This window comes from Nestor notabilis, unplaced genomic scaffold (assembly GCF_000696875.1).
Source record: "Nestor notabilis isolate BGI_N333 unplaced genomic scaffold, ASM69687v1 scaffold5867, whole genome shotgun sequence".
Taxonomy (NCBI): Eukaryota; Metazoa; Chordata; class Aves; order Psittaciformes; family Psittacidae; genus Nestor; species Nestor notabilis.
Genome location: NW_009935971.1, coordinates 44586 through 63030, shown reverse-complemented (window position 1 = coordinate 63030; position 18445 = coordinate 44586). Strand labels below are relative to the sequence as shown.

The 18445-nt window shown below is 40.6% G+C and overlaps 1 protein-coding gene across 2 annotated transcripts in view; it reads left to right on the top strand.

Annotated features, from left to right (window-relative positions):
• The window catches only part of DTNA (dystrobrevin, alpha), a 97576-nt gene that overhangs the window by 67138 nt on the left and 11993 nt on the right, over positions 1-18445 (top strand). Inside the window, exons 15-20 of one of the 2 annotated variants that reach the window (XM_010018097.1) lie at positions 3261-3348; positions 5843-5940; positions 7301-7414; positions 10652-10748; positions 12154-12171; positions 16171-16330. In XM_010018097.1, the coding sequence (XP_010016399.1) occupies positions 3261-3348; positions 5843-5940; positions 7301-7414; positions 10652-10748; positions 12154-12171; positions 16171-16330 (575 nt within the window). The remainder of the gene's footprint in view (positions 1-3260; positions 3349-5842; positions 5941-7300; positions 7415-10651; positions 10749-12153; positions 12172-16170; positions 16331-18445) is intronic. The other variant, XM_010018098.1, reaches the window with a different exon arrangement.

Here is an 18445-nt window from a genome sequence, read left to right as displayed (position 1 = left end):
TGGGGGGGGTGGGGGGTGGAATGATGTGTCTCAGTTTCCAGTGCCTTAAACCAGTCCAATTTTGAAAGTGTAATAGATAAGCCTCAGAATACATTTGGTGGGTCCTGACAGGACTACAGCCCTCAGGCTTAGAAACCTGCCCTTTAATTTGTTGGTATTTTGGGTAGTAAAGTATTTGTTAAGTGAGTGTTTGTAGAATAAAAGCATATCATGAAGACCACACTGATGTCTCTATTGCAAGAATTCCACAAGAGACTGACATTCCTGAGACTTTTCTAACCAGTGGTGACATAATTTTTAAGACCATGGGGGACATCACCTATTGCAGGGGGTCTACTGCAGATCAGGCTGTTTTTACACATCCAAAGCCTGAGAAACAGCAAAATATCACTCCATTCACAGGCTGTCATATTTTTCATCCTTTGCATGCAGTTCTGGGATCCTTCTTTTGTGGATCTCCCTTAGACCATAGAATATTATATAGATCAACTAAAGCCTAAAAAAGAAGTCCTATTATGCAGGTGATAATACTGGAATGATGATAATTCTGCCAAACCAATTATTGCTAATAATCATAAAGTCTTTAAAGAAATGGTGACTAATGGAGAAGCAGTGTTTAAAGTGTTGTTTAACTCTTCTAGAAAGGAAGGAGCAGCAGCAGGATATTTGTATGCAAAATGTTTAATTTCTTTGAAAGGGGTTCCTGAACCATTCTCTTGAGAGTCCCAGATTCTGCACACGTATTCATAACGTTTTAAAGCTTGCGTGTATTTCACTGTATCATTGTCCATGAAGTTGCTGAAGTAAAACAAAAGTGAATTATGTCAAATCAGAACTCTGAGACATAAAAGTCTTGGCAGTCGAGGCTAATGCTGCTGTGCATACCTTTGTTCTTAATGATCACATAGAATAGTTACATTCTAGAACTAAATTTATCTCCGACATTGAAATTTAATTTACAAAGCTTTGGGACCAGTGATTTGTGGCATTCATCGACAAAATTTGACGTGCTGCTGCATCTATTTTATGAGTTCCACCTACACATAAATATATATCAAGGGCATTAAATATCAAGTAAGAATCAAAATGCTGCAGTGGCTTGGTTCATTCAATAAAGTCATTGTCTCGGGAGCTAACTCGCATCTCAGAAGTATGTTGCAGATTGTGTTATGCCAGCAAGTAGAACCATAATCTGTTATTTTTCTAGGATGGATAATACAGTTGCACATTGCTGTAGAAGGGAGAATTGATGCTGAGTGCTTGCTCTTTTCACAGCCATCTGTTAGGATGCAATGTTTTAGTCATTATGGAAAAACTAAAAACTGACTATAATGTCATGAAAGTAACCCTTATTACCTGGTTTGCATAATTTTATGTGTCTGCAGGAGTTGCTTGCCCCTTTCTTTCTCTGGATGACATACCAAGACAGTAAGCATGAATATGTAAGAAGCAAAACTATATAAATTTAGAAAGATACCTTTAGCTTGGGTCTTTTCAGAAAGTAAATCAGTTATCCCACAAGAATCGGGGTAAGCATAGAATTAAGCTGCATATGTAACAAAATAAATTAAACATAACCAAACCCAAAAAGTCAGTGTTTGCCTACCACCAGAAGTCTTAAGTGCAGTCTGAAGTTCAAGCTTAGCTTACACAGAACCCCCCAGGGTCTGACTTTTCATAGCTGTTTTTCTAAACTCCATGTTTGTGGTCTCACAGGTTATTGTCAGCATGAGAAAAAGATGATGTTTGTCTCTTTCCCCTTACCTCAGCAAGCCATAACAAATCCACATGACTCCCAGCTTTACTTTAATGATCAATGAATATCAACCAGCACTCATCTTTCAATCGTAACTTCTAAATCCCAGTAGACCTAATCAAGCCAACCAGAAGATGCACATTATAGTTCCTTGAGAAACCTGGGGATATGAACGCATTGAGAAATTTTGGAGAAGTGTTTCCCTTTCCTTTTAAAGATGCCAGTTCTTCAAAAGCAGAACTTTTTGCACAAGTGCCATTTTCATCTGGAAGGCTTTTCAAGTTCAAGATACAATTTCTGGCAAAATTATCAGAATAAGATGCCCATACCCAATATAACCCTTGTTTTGCACACTCTTCTGAAATGTGAGTCTCATTCACCAGCAACCAACTGCGTGCCCTGAAGAGCATGTGGGGAGACATGACTCCCTTCAGCCAAAACATCAGACAGTTGCCAAGGGCTAAGAAAAGAGGTCAGATTTGCCTCTGTCTGGAATAGTCTGCAGGCTGTCTTGTATTCCACAGAGCAAAACATTCTTCTCACCTTTTCGTAGGGGCTTCGTTGTTTTTCTCTTGTGTATACTAAAAGTAATGCAATGCAGGATTCTAAATCCTGGGATTGTCCAGGGTCAACTAAGTTCTCTAAAGGTTTCATTTTTTGTCAGTTTCTTAGTTTCGACGGTTCTCTGCAAACTTCTAAATGTTTAGAAATAGAAAGGTTCTCAATATATTGCCTTTTTCCTGCTCATCTGACTAAATAATAGCCTCCATTTAAAATAAGGACAGCAGGGATTAACCTGAGAGACAAATATGTCCTTGATATTCTTAGGGGGAAAGAAGTAACAAGTCACCATATTTTAAAGGAATTCAGCATATTTGCTGTTTAGTTCGTGTACTTTCTGATCTCTGTTACGTGATTCTCTGAAACCTCACTCCCAAATATCAAGAAACCGAGAATAAAAGAGAAAGTCTGGTTACAAATTCCTAGGTCAGTAGTTCCAAACTGTAGTCCACGAGGCCTTGGCAAGTGTCCTGCAAAACTGTCCTAAATACTGGCTTCTGTTACAAATCTGGCAAAGCTACTGATACTATTCTAAACAAACACTGAGGTTCACGCTAATCCACTATCCAAAAAGCATACACTCTTCTAGGTGGTACGACAAAGCTTGGAAGGGAAAACAAATGTTGACCAGTGGTCCTAACCACCTCCCACCCCCCTTTGGACAGATTGTGAGTTGCATCTTGCACAGCCTTGGCCAGGGTTTGTAGATTGTTGCTGTTTCCCCCTAAGGGAAGGTGCTGCTGGCCCGTATAGCTGATCCTTCCAGGGAAATTACCCTCCCTCTTCTCCCCTTTGCTCAGTTAACATCTGCCATAATTAATCTGGCAATATTTTGCTTCCAAATTTTGTAATAAGGGTGCGTGAATGGACAGCGTGACACAGCAGTGGTCATTTTTACCATGTGTTAACTTGTCTTCCCTCCTTCCCTTCCAACCCTGAGCAGCGTGCTTGACAGTGCAAGCCGCCTGGATGAAGAACATAAGCTGATCGCCAGGTATGCAGCAAGGCTGGCAGCAGAAACTTCTTCATCAGTAAGTGTTTTAATTAAAGGAAGGTTCTTTCCTTCTGTCATGTTCCAGGGGCTTGGCAAGATCAGGGAAATTACATCTGACAGTCTTAATGATTAATGGATTATTTTTCCCTAACCTTGTCATCAGACGCCGTTATGGTTTAGTAATAACACTTTTACGCAGTCCATTTAAACCAAAGAATCCACATACTAATGCATATAATCTATATACTAATGCAGTGGTATTTTAACAATTACAGCAAAGGGAATCTGACATCTTGAACTCAAGAAAGACTAGAAAATACAGTCTGGACTAGCTTTGGTTAAAGGTTAATGATTTAGTGCAGTGGAAAAATGGTGTGGTGAATCCATTTTACTCTTTAGTTCAAATATCATGGCCACTAGGGCCCTAAGTGCTGAGGATTTTAAAGTCAGCAGGATGGCTCTAATGACCCCTTGCATTAGCCCAGGCTCCCATTTTTATTTCAGAGCAATGATTATTCTGCTCTGTGTATCCCCAGATACAAGGTGATGACAGGCTAAAACCTCACTAACTATATTCAGGAACAAGAGAGAATGAAGCAGGAACCTAATCGAAGTATATAAAAACTTAAATGGCACAAATAAGGTCAGCCTAGTTACTTTTTTTCCATCTCAGCACATTAGATATAACGAGGGACCATAAATGATGGTTAAGTGAAAAGCAGCTGGTCCCGAGTGCTCAGAAGCATATTTTCACACTGAGATTTACATGGCGGGGTCAATTGAAAGGGCAACATCAGGCACTGCTCTTGGTATAAAAATTTAGAGTCATGTTCATTCCAAGTGAAGGCAGTGAAGATGAAGCTGCCACCCCGTGCAGCCATCTGTCATGGAAGGTTTCACAATACCCAGAGCTGCAGGGGAAGGAAGGGTGCTCCTGGTCTGCCAGCCCAGCCCAAATCAATCCCTTCCAGAGGTGTGACACAGGGATTCAGATTTAAGGCAACCTGTAGGTGATGGTCCTGTTTCTACAGGACAGTAATTCTTCATGAGAACAAGATTTCACATTAATAATGTCTCTGGGTAGAAACTGGTAGAAATGAGTTGTAGATAACATATGTCTGTGATAGGGGGAAAACTTAGGAAACAATATTTAAGTAGCTTTTAAATAGAGTTGATTTGAAGGAAAATACCAAATTTCTTGTTGCCATCCATCTGTGCTCTTTGAACAAAAGGCACAGAAGGAAAAGAGAAAGTTTCTATGTACAGAAATCTTTCCAAGCACAAGGGTGGCGCCACATTAGGAGCACCGTGGAAATTTTTAAGGCTTTGCTGATGTTTTTTAAGGAACAAAAGGCATTATGAACTCTGGGCATTCAGGGTAAAAATCCTGATTCCTCCTGAATCAGTTGTGACATCCATCCACCAGCATGAAGCAGTTTTTCTTATTTATGCACTGCTCTGCTTCCCTGTGGTTGGAAATTTAATGGGAAAATGTAAACATAGCAGAAAAAATAGTAAACAGCTACAGGCATAACTGCCCTTTCCTCACAGACAGAGCTAACAAAGGAACAAAGGTTTGCAATGAGATGTATCTTCAACCTTTCTGAGGGTCCACCTCCTGGAGGAGGAGGTGCCTGGCATCACATAAAATTAGGTTCCAGAGTTATACTGCACAGGGCTTTTACGGTGAGAAGCACTCAGATCACAGCAGTAACTTAGATGAGTGTTTCTTGATATCTCTTCTTTCAGGTTAGAGTTAGAAATAAATGGATATCTTTGGTAGCTGTGAAACTTTAAATGTCTTGCTCTGTGTTCTCATTGATACGATTCTGAAACATGGAAGTGTGAACAAGAAAAATAATACTTGGTTATTGCTGATGAACATGAAAAAAAGAGCATAGTCCAGTGAAGCTGTAGTGAACACTGCCCGGTTTGGTAAGAAATCGTTTCATTCCCACCTCACTTTATTGGAGAAAAAGGTTCTACGGTAGCTGAACGACTAAGGAAGGAGATTTTCTGAAGTTTCATCAGAGTGTATAGGGAAACGTGGCCAAATGGGCCACACAGACAGACTGAAAACTGAATACAGTACTCAAACTAAAAGTAAAACTGTGCTTTCAAGAGAACAAAGCATCACTGCACTGGAAACACATCCCTTTCTTTTTGAAGAGACACTGGGTTTTGCTTCAGTGTATTCCTCTTGTCTGTAGTAATGAACAGACATATTACAGCAACTGCCTGCAGCAGTGCCGTTGCATTTAACGATTGGTTCAGAGGAGGCTCCCTGAAGAAACAATGAATGACAGGATGGCAAACACTGAGTCGTATTTACGCTAGCACTTACCCTGCTTCTACTAGCAGTGGAGCCATACTGGTATGAGCACAACCTGGATGCTCTTTTATTTTTTTACTGTAGGCAAGCCTGGTACTGCATTCTCTGTAAGCAGATTTCACAGAACACATCTGTGTTGAACTTATGGGTGCATGCTGGCTAATCCTCCTTCAATGCAGCCTTCTCTTTTTTACAACAGCAGCAGGGTCAACAGAGAGGGGCATCAGATATCTCCTTCACCATTGATGCAAACAAGCAACAAAGGCAGCTGATTGCAGAGCTTGAAAATAAAAACCGGTAAGCATCCACAAAGTACCTGCTTTTGTTCAGTCCCATGTACTGTGCATGTTTGTTTCTTTCTTAACATTTTTTACTACCTACTTCTGTGCTTATACGTGCACACACACCTCCCCCTACAAAAAGAACGGGGCATAAAAAGGCCCACAGAATATCACAAAGGCTTTGAAATCCATAGCCATCCTGTGTTTTAGTGAGCATACTGCTCAATGACGTGATACAGTCATTGATGCTTTACTGTTTGCAGCTGCTGTTTGTTAAGAGTTTCAAAAAAAAAAAGCCTGACCTGTGTCAAAACCAGATTAACTTTGAATTGTATCCTCTGTAGCACTATAACATGAAATGATAAAAGGTTAAGTCACACTGGTAATGTTATGCTCCCCTGCTTTTATTTGTGAAGAAGATGATTAAAGCTCTACAGAACACAGTCTGCCTGGGAAAGGTTTGCAGAAGGGTTAGCAGCAAGTTAGGCTGCTGATCAAATGAGACACTAGGTATGGATGTGACTGAGACTGAGAGAATATGTCCAGGAGAAATAGGCCAGCCAGCCCCAAAAGGTGGTGATGCCATTTGTTAGCAGCAGAGGCTCTGGCCTTGGGTGTCAGACTGCCTGATGCCATGAAATGTATGGCAGCAAAGATCTGCTTTTACTGCCGGACTGTAAAATAGAGGCCAGCCCAGACCAGATGGTTTCCTGTTCCAAACTGTACACTACCTTCTGTCACCATGTAATGAGCCACCAGCTCCAGTCTCCATTTGTCTTTCATAGTTCGAGGCTGCCTCCTGCCCGTCTGCTATCCAGCACGGTGTGAAGAAGAGGCAAAACTCACAAAGGTTTTAACCTGCTCCAAAGCTTTGTATTAGCCTTTTAACAGCACTCCAGGGCTGGCAAGCTGGTCATAACAAGTTCTGTTAAAGTGCTTCTGCATAAATTGTTGACTGCTCTCACTACTTACACAAAAAGTACTTAAGTGCTAATATATTTTTTTCTGATACAGAAGAAGGGCCAGATAGGTTATTTTGATTTTCATTCATGGGGTTCTTTAAATGTGCATGGGGGAGAACTAGAAGGGAACAATTTCATTAAGCGTAAGAGCTATTTCATGTCTACCTCTGACTTTTTGGGGGTCTGGAAGAAATAATTCCCTTTATGGTGAAATCCTAAACAGTCATTTAAAAAATACCCAGAGCCCTTTCCCACTGCTGGGGGCTTTTATTTTGTTGACTGGAGCCCAGTCGTTGTATCTTCGTTGATGAAGAGCTACATACACTCATACCTTTTCTCCTCTTGCAATGTCCACTGAGCTGGTTTTGTGCAGAATTACTGACTTGTAGTCTTCTGCTTATTCTCCTCCCCAAGAGAAATCCTGCAAGAGATCCAGAGGCTGCGACTTGAACATGAGCAAGCGTCTCAGCCCACACCAGAGAAGGCACAACAAAATCCCACTCTCCTTGCAGAGCTCCGGCTCCTGAGGTAAGTCCACAGTGGTAAAACCTCTGTCCACAACTGGGGCCAGCCAGTCATTCTCAGTAAGAGAAGAAAGAAGAGATAAGCCTGGCTTACTGTTTGGGGGCTTTTTTAAGTAAATAACACAATGCCTGGTTTTTTCTCCATTTGCAGTGCAGGCTGTAGTCCTAGAAGTAATTAAGCTTACGTTTTAAACAGCATGCATGAGGAATCTCACATATTACTCATGTGCATTAAATTAAGCATGTGCATTAGTGTTTGCAGACTTAGGCCCTTAGGTCATTTGGAATAGGTCCCCACAGCCTTGTCCAAATGCCATTAATTATCTGAGGAAAAATGGTGTTCTGTCAGAACAAATGCTTCTACAAAGACTTCTCGTTTATGCTAAGGTAAATACAGAGCTACATGAAAATACAGCCAGAATTAGACATTAAGTTTTGGAAATTTCCCCAAGCGTTGAACTCTGAGAAGAGGTCAGTTCCCTTCACAGTGCAAAACCAGGCAGCAGAAGGATCCTCCTTGTCACGTGGGAAGTAAGGAGTAATGTCATCTGCAGCAGCTGAAGATTTAGAGGATCATCTCTCCAATTATCCCACCAAGCTAAAAACATCGATTTGGATGTGTCTGCATGTTAATTAGGATACTTTACATGGATTTACTAATTGCCATGTATATCACATTGAAGAAGTATAATAGTCATTGGCCCAGATCCGTAAGCTTCCTGAAAGCCCTGAAGTTTGCGTTGTGGAAGCCAGGCAGAGAAGACAGTAAGAACTATTCAAAACACTTCACGTGAATAGAGACTTGAGTGTAAACACTTCCATTCTAGTGAAACAATGCTAAGTTAAATTTTATCCCTTCCCTCTTAGAGCAGTTCTCTGATGAGACTAAAGAACATTTTTGGCCACTTAGGAGCTGCTCACACAAGTAATCTTTTAGTGGTCTGATTCATAACCAAAGGAAGTTACTGTAAGAAATTGTGCTAAATTTTTTTATTTACAAATACTGTATTGTTTTACTATTGAGTTTTCCACACTAAAATATTTTTCTGTTTCACAAGTAATTAAATTTGTTTTCCAATCTGAAGACAAATGACCTTCATTTCTGAGAGATTTTAGTATGGAATTACTTCTAGATGTCTACAGGCAAGTGACATTCTGAGACATATGAAACTGACTGTGATGAAAATGTGTGCACTGCTTAAGATATACCAATAATGTAGCTCCTGTGCATCAAGCCTGAAGTCTATTTTAAGCAGATTTAGGAGATTAGCTTTCTGAGTAGTTGACAAATAAAATTAATTATCCTTAAAAAAAATCAAATGCTTGTGCAGTGTTAGCAGACTGGCTACTTAATTATCCCCCTTTGCAATTTTGCTACACATATTAATAGCATAATATCCTTATTTGATTTTTGTGACACAGGATGTCCCTACAGCAGTGATGCTGTCTTCCTCAATTATGATATCTTTTCTTTAATATAGTAGAGTCAGAAAATAACTTCTGGTATGTGGGTCTGTACTGCTTTGCATACCTTCTACAACGTTCACCATTTGAAAGGCAAAAGATTGTCTTCTGATTTACTGTGGAATTTCGACACCACCTCAAGTTCCTAGACACTTATGAAAGATGTCAGGAGGTTGTTGTTATTGTGTAAAACAGCAGGACGCAGAACAGCAGCACTGATTTACATCTGTTACCCCACAGACTTTGGGGGGGCTTGAAGCAATTAGGGCAGTAGGGCAATTAATATTGCCCTGTATAATATTAAGAAATGCTGGAATCTGTAAATTATGTTGCAAGTATATGTCCCAGCACCTCTGACTAGCTGGTGTAGCATTGCAGACTTTGAGCATTCCTTCACATTACCAGTGCTGTCTTGGAGACCGGTTGGAAAGCTTATTACTTCCAAGAACTTGCTCTGGAGTACAGTGGGAGAAAAAAGTCAGAGGAGCAGTCTCTACACTGCATGCTGCTGAGATCTTCTCCCCCTACAGAATGCATCTAAATCCCAGGAGAGGTCTGTGCTAGGACCTGCCACTTTGAATTACATGGATCAGGGATCTTGTTTTTATTAGCAGTTCCTTAAACTCAGTTGCCTTTGTACAGTTCATAGCATTTCCAACCATTACATGCCTGGAAAAGAAAAGCCAGCACAAGCAGTTTGGTAGCAGAAAAGAGATTAATCCTCAGGAAGAGTAAATATAGCCTTGCAGTGTTACTGTGTGATCGTATTATAGAGGTGAGAGGAAACATGAGCAATCCTGTAGAAGTCAGTGTTGCTTGTATCAGTAACTGCTCACTTACAAAGAAGGCTCAAAATCAGGGTTTCATATTTCCCTAAATAGAGGAAATGTACTTAGTCTTGTTGGCCCTGGTGCTTTTCCATTTAGGATTAAATTGTCATATTGGTACAAAGCTAATTAAATAGTGGGTTTATGTTATTTGCAACACAGTAGTGTATAAAGTATACCTATTATGTGATTTTTCAACAGTTATGCTGTTAATTATGTCACATCTTCCAAGAAGCAATGATTTTATTATGTATTTATGTGAGAACCTCTCACGCAATATAGCAGTTGAACATGTGCAAGTGCTGAATCCCTGTCCTGTGCAGTGGAGCTGTGCAGAATCAAAGTTGTTCCCATTTATGTGGGCACAAACTGGCTGTCACACTTGGAGTGGCTCAGTATTCACACTGTCACAGCTATTTTTCAAGCAGTTATATCTCCAGTATGTGAGAGTCCTACTCTTGCTTTCAGAAAAAAAAAAAAAAAGAGAGAAAAAAAACCCAAATCACTGTGATTTTCTGGCCTAATTTCTGAACTTTCTTAGGTTCTCTCATATCTTGCTCTGTTCAGTGCCTCTGCTGTAATTTCCTGTCCTTTAGGGCATGGCTTTAATTTCTCCTGACAGCTAGTGAGGTTATTGACTTGAGAGATCCAAAGACAGAAATTGCCAGGCATTCCCACAAGGGAATATAACACAAATTCGTTCTTTGGAGGAGGGTCTGTGTCACGTGTCTGTCTGATCACTATACTCAGTCCCATGAATATTCTCAGTATGAGAGAAATCCCTAGCTTTCATGTAGCCCCATTTCTAAGCACTGTACTGAATTCCTACAGTGTGTTTGCTTTCCTGTGGTCTATAGGCATATACCTCATAGTCAGGCTGGAAAATGATGCAGTTAAAAACTGCTGACGCTGTGAGGGGTAAGCTCTGATCAGATCTGCTTGTTTCTCAGACAGCGGAAGGATGAGCTGGAACAGAGGATGTCTGCTCTCCAGGAAAGCCGGAGGGAGTTAATGGTTCAGTTAGAAGGCCTCATGAAACTGCTGAAGGTAAGCAGCTCCACCTGATACTACCAAGGAGAACAGGCAAATTGAAGCAACAGAGGAGAGGGAGATATGACCACGGAATTCTGCAGAACTTGACTATTTACACCAATAAAATTTGCCTTTGTTTCCTTCCCTTTCTGTTTTTTGCCTTGGTCTTTCAATTCAGGGGTTTCAAGTGATGCTCAGGTGATGTTCTTCCTGTAGTAACACTGCGTCATCATTGTCACCTACTGCTAAGGGGATGGAACATCAGAGACAGGCTCTGAAGTATTGAAGAATTAATACAATCCTTTAAATAATACTGGAACATGATGCAATGCAATCTTGTTTTGCTCTTTTGTAGAAGGATTTGGCCGCATCTCTGGATTTCAGGCTAGAATATCTGGATTGGCCATTCGACAGTGTCCAAACACAAAATACTTTGTGGTCCAGTTTCAGTTGGTTTTACAGAAAACACGTCAGCACTGTACACTATTACCAGCTGACAGTACAGAACTGCTTTTGCTAGTTCCTTTAACTTCACCCATTCAGTTGCTAGTTGTGTCAGACATGCCGTTTCATAACCACATTTAGCTCTCTGATCGTAGAGGTGCTTCCCTAACAACACTTGGTCATTTCCATACATAGAGAAACAAGCTCTATTTGTTCATTTGTTAAACGACTGAAACAAAGGATCTCAGTTAAAAATGAAGATATCGAAAGACATGTGCATTTTCAAGACAGACTAGGGCAAGATGGAAGATGTGTCTTTATTTGCAGAGTCCAGCCCTATTTTATCTGATGTCCCCTAGGACAGATGATGCTAGAAATTCACATTTCTGTGACATTCTTCCATTCACATAGAAGAAAGTGCTCTGAATAGCCTAAGAGGCTGTTTTGTTGTTGCCCATGCCAGATAAGGATGCATGGAAATTCAGTGCAAGTTGAGTCTGATATGGCTCTGATAAAAACAGAAGGGGTTTCACTGAAATCCATTTAGCAGCATGGATTTGCATCAAAGGATGAGTCTGACCCCTTACATCATTTGCACCTCTTCAGGTGCAGGCTCCTGCATCCACAATGCAGGAATTGGTGGCAGCTGAGCATCAGAGCCCACCAAGTAGCTAATGGATTTTTCGGAGCTGGAAGTAGACTAACGGAGAAATGCTGTGGTGCTAAAACTAGCAGGTAGGGCTGCCTGCTGTCATTGCACTGCCTGGACAAAGAGAATTTGGGGTGTAATGGTAGCTTTCTGCACACTTCGCACAGTTCTGGTGTTTCAAAGTGTGCAGAGGTGAGACCATAACCCGGTCACATACCTTCAACTGCATCAGCTGTACCTTTCACCCTGTACTCCAAACTTGGCTTTTTTTTCTGTTCTTCACTTTCATCCTGGCTAATCTCATGTGCTGATCCTGTTCTCCTTTAGGAAGAAGAATTGAAACAGGTAGTAAGTTACCTCCTTACCAGAGGCCTCACTAACTCCTAAATGTGATTGTGTTCCTGTGATTTATGTTACTTCTTTTGCTTGAAATATGCATGTGTTCTTTTGGCCAAAATTAATAGTTTGCAATTCTTTCACACGTTATTTTCAAGTAGCTTAGAGCAGTTTTCACAATTAAACATTTTAGCCCTCGAGAAAGTGAGTCATGGCTACAAGGTGTCTTGATCTTTTTCTCACTCCTCTAAGAACACGCACGATGTGGAAACCACCACCCAAATGTAGCGAAACCAATCTATTAATGTGAATTAAAGAACACTTCTGCCATAGATATCAGTTTGAAAATGTAATGACAATTTTGGAACCTGAAGAAAAACATAACTGAGTTTAAATTAGGCCAGGGCAACAAGTTTGAAATCCCACTTTATCCAGAAAACGTCAGACACATCTTTTAAAGTCAGTACTGACACTAACAGTCCCATGAGTCCTCAGGAAAATAATGTAGTTTCTAAATGACTTCTGCAACCTAGATCAAAAAGGGCAAGTACTTATATTACTAATGGTAAATTTTAGAAGATTTAATTATTTTGGAGCTCTTTTGTATTGAAATGGATCTTGGAAAGATATGAAGCTAAAAAAAAAAAGCACTTCTCAGACAGCAGTCTGATTTATGAGTCCAGTAAACAGAACGTGCTTCCTCTTGCATTCATCGGCAGAAGTACAGCCACAAGTCTGAGGTGTTCTGTCTATGGTAGAGCATGCAAAGTTTGTGGTAATTCTCACCTTCGTAAAACTAATGTATCAGCTAATTTTTGTAGAGCATCGCTCTGTTCCACACAAAAAATTAAATCTGACCAGACATCACCTCCATGTAAGGGCTCCCTTTTTTGATTCCTTATTATTAAACGACCTTCCATTCCCAAGTGAGGTTTCCAACATGACTGGAGTTTCCTTTTCATATAAAATGTTCACTGGACAGTATAAGTGAAAGCACGTTTTCAGGCTGTTATGAGATATGACTTTTTTCTTCCAAAAGTAATAGCCTCACTGAATAACAGGTGATGATGCTAAGGAATTACTCTCACAATTTCCATTAAATGATCCCTATTACACTATGCCATTTCATGATCTGTTGAGAGAAACAGGATTGAATTAATTTCTGGAGGAATTCAACTGGAATGAGCAGCCTGGCAATTCATCTAATGCTTATGAACTTTCTATTTCTCTACTGCCCTTCCTCGAGAAAGGATAATGAGTTCTTAACATCTGTGCCGTTTGATGAGGCTGTGAGACAGGCTTTCCCCATATGTCATCCTAGTTCAGTTCCGGCAGAGGGAGCAATGAGCTAAAGGTCCTGTAAAGCTAGTTTTCGTTTCAAGCATTTTATTCCAAGCATGCATGACACTTGAGAGTGGGAAATCTTTTCCTGTCTAACAAGAGTTAACTTAAAATCCATAGCAGGTTGACTAGGGTTGGTGAATTAAGTAAAATACATGTAAATTTTCCCTAAAGGCACAAGAACATTGATACCTGCAACCAAATACAACATAAAAGCTGAAGCTCCCTTTCAGCATGCATCTTTCCTCAGTGGATGGGGCTGCCAAGGTTTAGGAGCAATTGGGTGCTCAATATCTCTGCTGAGATTGCCAAGAAGTCACTACTGATTATCATAGCAGGTTTCAGGCCATGAGCTCTGGCCTGTGAAAACTACATTTCTCCTGATAAGCAGTAAGCAGGAATCCAATCCTAATAAGCACTCCATTCCCACAAACTTGGGCTGAGGGGGATCTAGATGAGTACAACATAATTAAAGTGTTCACTTCTCTGAAATCAGGCATTCCCTAATATCCCTCTATTTCAACTTGTTGTTCTTCAGTTCTGTCTGATACTGCCCATATAGCATAAAATGAATTTTTTTTTAAGGGACAGGGAACTCCAAATGCTTCATCTCCCTGTGCTTCCCAAATGATTTGTTCTGACACTGAAAGCTACAGATAAGAGAGCACTGTTCATCATAAACACAAAATCTCAGTCATGGTTGCAAAGCAGACACAGGGGTAAGCACTGGTGTGCAGCAGCTTTTACATTTGTCTCGTGGGAAAATTCCAGCAAAGTACTGGCAGGCATCTCTTATTTTTAGTAAATAAAATGCCTGTTCCGAAGTTCATCCCTTTAATATGACTTGACTATAGGAAGCAAATTTTGTCCTTTTTCTTTCCTTATCTTCTCTGAAAGTTCCCACTGTTGTTGGTGTTGCCCAGAAATGAGATCAAAGGCAGAGGGGAGCTGAGGAAGAAGGGCAAGTGAAAGAGGGAGCTGGGAACCAGAAATTCTTTTGCAAATCTGTTTCACAGAGGAATAAACATGTCCTGTCAGAGAATGAAAGGAGATAGCTAAAGATCCCAGATCCCCCCTGATGTGCAAGGGTGCGACCTCCAAGGACCTTGGAGCATCTTCAGATTGCTGTGTGCCCTGCCACTGGAGAACGAGAGACCTGCATTTCTGCTGGAGCTGGGTACAGACAGTTCTAGAAACAGGAGAGCATCTGGCCTTTATATATTCGACTTCCCTTTCATCCATCATTTAAATGTTCTAAAACCAATCATTAAAGAAATTATAAGGATTAAATCCTCCATTCTCCCATCAGTAATATGCTTATTCCTCATAAACCTAATTTGCCCTTGATGTCTCTCTGGTGATAATGTCTCTTAGAAAGGGGTGATGGGAGAGAAGAACAAATAGCTTAGTATTCTGATACATTATTTATGGTCCAGGACAGGAATTCATAAAAATCTCAAGGGCAATGCTGCAGTCCTCCTGCAATGGGCTGCTCTTGTCTTTTTAAGATCATATTTGCCAAACATCAGGGCTTCAGTGTCTGCCACTACAGAAATCAAAGTAAATACCATGGGAAGAGTTAAGAAATCCTCCTGAATCCTCAAAATAAAGCCAGGGTGAGGGAAAAAGCTCAGGTTACTTTTCAATACATACTTTTCAGGCATGTATTGCAGTTCCCCTTCAACAGCACTTAAGCTACCTCCATCCTTGCCATCTACCAAACACAGTCAAAAGCCACGTGCAGTTTGGTGTGGGCTCCAGCATTTGTTTTTCCTCACATGGAGGCATGTTCCCAGGGGTTTTGAAGCAGTGGGTGAAAAGGGCACTGTATCTCTTGGTATCACTCACCCTGCTGCATTTGTAAAAACAACTGTTTTATAAAGTCTGCTTGAATTTCAGCTAAGCGATACTAACTGTGAGGTGCTAACAGCGTGACGTTTTATATGACTGGTGTTAAACCATTTTCACTTCCAGCCACTGGAATTTATAGTGCCCTATCCCCACAGTGTTTTGGGAGTGCCTCAGTAAATCCTGTAGAGCAAACAATTTAATAGTGTATGATTTAATAGCAGCTTAAAATAGTTCTCTAGCCCCGAATAAAAAGCAGAAAGCTGTATTATTTATTGTGAGTGTTGGACTTTATGTGACTGAGAGGTTGCATATACCGTGACCCTTTCCTGCAGGGAGGCAGAGGGCAGGGCTGTGATCAGCTCTCAAGGCAGCACTCTGATGAAAGGGGCTGTTTCAGTCCCTTGCCCAGGCTGAAAGCCTCGTCAGTGCCAGCATCTTTCCCCTTCTCACAGCCTGAATGGGTTATGTTTTATCAAACATGCATGCAAACTGGGGCACTGAGAGGGGGAAGAGGGCAGAGAAAAGGTCTATACTTTGGTGTTTATTAACTTGGATTTTTTTTTAATTTAGCTGCCTGACATTTTCCCATGCTTAAAGGAAGTCAGATCTTGACTCATATTTTCCTACTTACTGCTTTTCTCCACAGAAGCACTGCTGTCGACTAACAACTGACTTCAGTATATTTCTTTAGCAAGATTAACATTACCCAACTGATCTACAGAGAGCATGATGCCTTTGAGCTGAGGGATGGGTGAGAGGGGAAGCAGGAGAGGGCTCTTGCAAAGACCAGTTTAACCCCTTGTGATTGTTTTGCAGACCCAAGGGGCAGGCTCCCCACGTTCCTCACCCAGCCACACTATCAGTCGACCGATTCCAATGCCCATCAGGTCTGCCTCTGCCTGCTCCACCCCAACCCATGCACCTCAGGACTCTCTGACCGGGGTGGGAGGAGATGTGCAGGAAGCCTTTGCACAAAGTAAGTCTCATTAATAGCTTGTCTGATGTACTTGGAGACTGTTTGAAGAATCATTATTTCTTGTGGTTAATGACTAAATGAACTTGAGCTCCTGAATAGCATAGCATGAAACGAAACAAAACTGCAACAACTGTGGTTTGCCATTGAAAATCAACTTTGTCAGCCGTCAGATTTTGCTGTCAAAGCGAGCAGGTAAGCAGAAACTGGACAATTATGCCAATTAAGAGATTTTGTGGTAAGAGGGAATTTCAGTGCAGGATGGTCAGGCCGGTTATCAGTGCTCTGTTAACTAGAAGAATTGTTATGGACCTCAGCAAGGCGTTGTCACTGTGTTTGGTTTTAAATAAAGACTTTGCAAAGAATAGATGGTACAATTATAGGATTAGTTCAGGTGGAAAGGGCTTTTGTAAGTCACCATGTCCTCCTGCTCCAAGAAATAGGTCTTCAAAGTGAGATGAGACTGTTCAGGACCTTAAGCAGTTGAGGTCTGGATGGCTCTTGGCATGCATTTTCCACAGCCTTTGTTCCAGTGTTTGACCATGCTTACTGCGTAAATTTTTTGCCTTCACATCTGATTGGAACATGTCTTCATGCAGCTTGTGACTGTTGTCCCTTGTCTTTTGCTTCGGGCCTCTGAGAAGGGTCCAACTAGACTAGACAGGAATTTTATCTGGAAGTCTTAAGTGAACCTTTCCTTTGTGTTTGCGGAAAGCTGCTGTAGGCTGCACCATGTTTTCTCTCCTCTTTCCACTCTTTCATCAAGTAATAATAAGTTTTGAACTGTTTTGAATTTCTAAAGCCACGGATTAAATAATTATGTTGAGTACTAAAGCAAGGAAATTGTCCATGTGATCTGAATGAAGAAATACTCTCTAATCTGCTCTGTCCTAAAATGTTTATATCACTGCAGTTCTTTTATTTGAATAATTTTTTTCCCTGTTTCCTTAGTACAAATTGAGTTTAAGTGGAGCTCTGGAGTTCCTCTGCTGCAGTGGAAGTGTACTTGTTCCCAGGAGCTCAGATCAGCCCTCTCATGCACCCTTCCCCTTGATTTTCATGGGAATTACACCTCTCTGTGTGTATCTTAAAACAAGGTTGAATCTATAATACAATCAAGAAGTTTCCACTAAAGTGCTAATCAATTAATGTATTGAACCTGGGCATAATTCCTAGTCTCAACATAACAGATTGCTGGATATCTCATTTTCTGTGGCAAAAGAAACAAGCAAGCTGTATTTTTCCTCTTTCTGCTGTGAAAAAATTGAGACAGGCAAACATATGGACCACTAACCCTTATGCTGGAGCTGAGAGTAAGAGAAATAATATAGCGGCCACAATAAAATATCCATAAATAATATTAAGACTGCCTCAGGCAAATGATTTTAAGTATATAAATGTGTTGTGTTCAAGATAAAAAGCAGTAAAAAAAGGTAAGTGATCACATTTTAAAACTGCTGCATTTGATAAATATCTAGCTTTATGTCACTATTTACCATATTCTCTAGATAGGAAGGTCAAACTCAAAGAACTTGAAGCCAGCTGTTCTGTCACATCTTGACATACGACTGAGAGAGGAGGGGTGGGCTGAGATTTTACGGCTCCTTTCTGTGCTGCACTGACAGAGGTCTGCCTATATATACATAACGCAGGCAGGCCATAGCTAAAGCACAGTTTCTCTTGTGGTTTGGGGTTTTTTTCTTTTTCTTAGTGTTTGCAATAATTGAGAGATACACAGTTGAGAAGATTTTGGAGAGGTAGTGGGTGTCTTGAGTTTGTGTGTGTAAGAGAGAGATTAACTACTTTCATTTACATTCGATGAACCGTTTCCTAATGGATATATTAAAAATAAAAACCTCTTTTAGGATGTGGGGGAGTTTTTTAAATGTATTGGTTTACATTCAGCAAGTTTTAAAGATTCTACAGAAGTCAAATCCTGCCAATTCGTGTGAATAATCCAGTTTGAAAGATTATAGATTCTGTGGGATATATTGGTAATTCAGCTACAATAGGAGCTACATTTGGGATTTGGGAGAATTAAGCAAGCATTGCCCACAGTCTGCTCTTAGGGAAGGAATATTTCATGCAGCTCACAAGAATCTTTCATGATTGATGGTT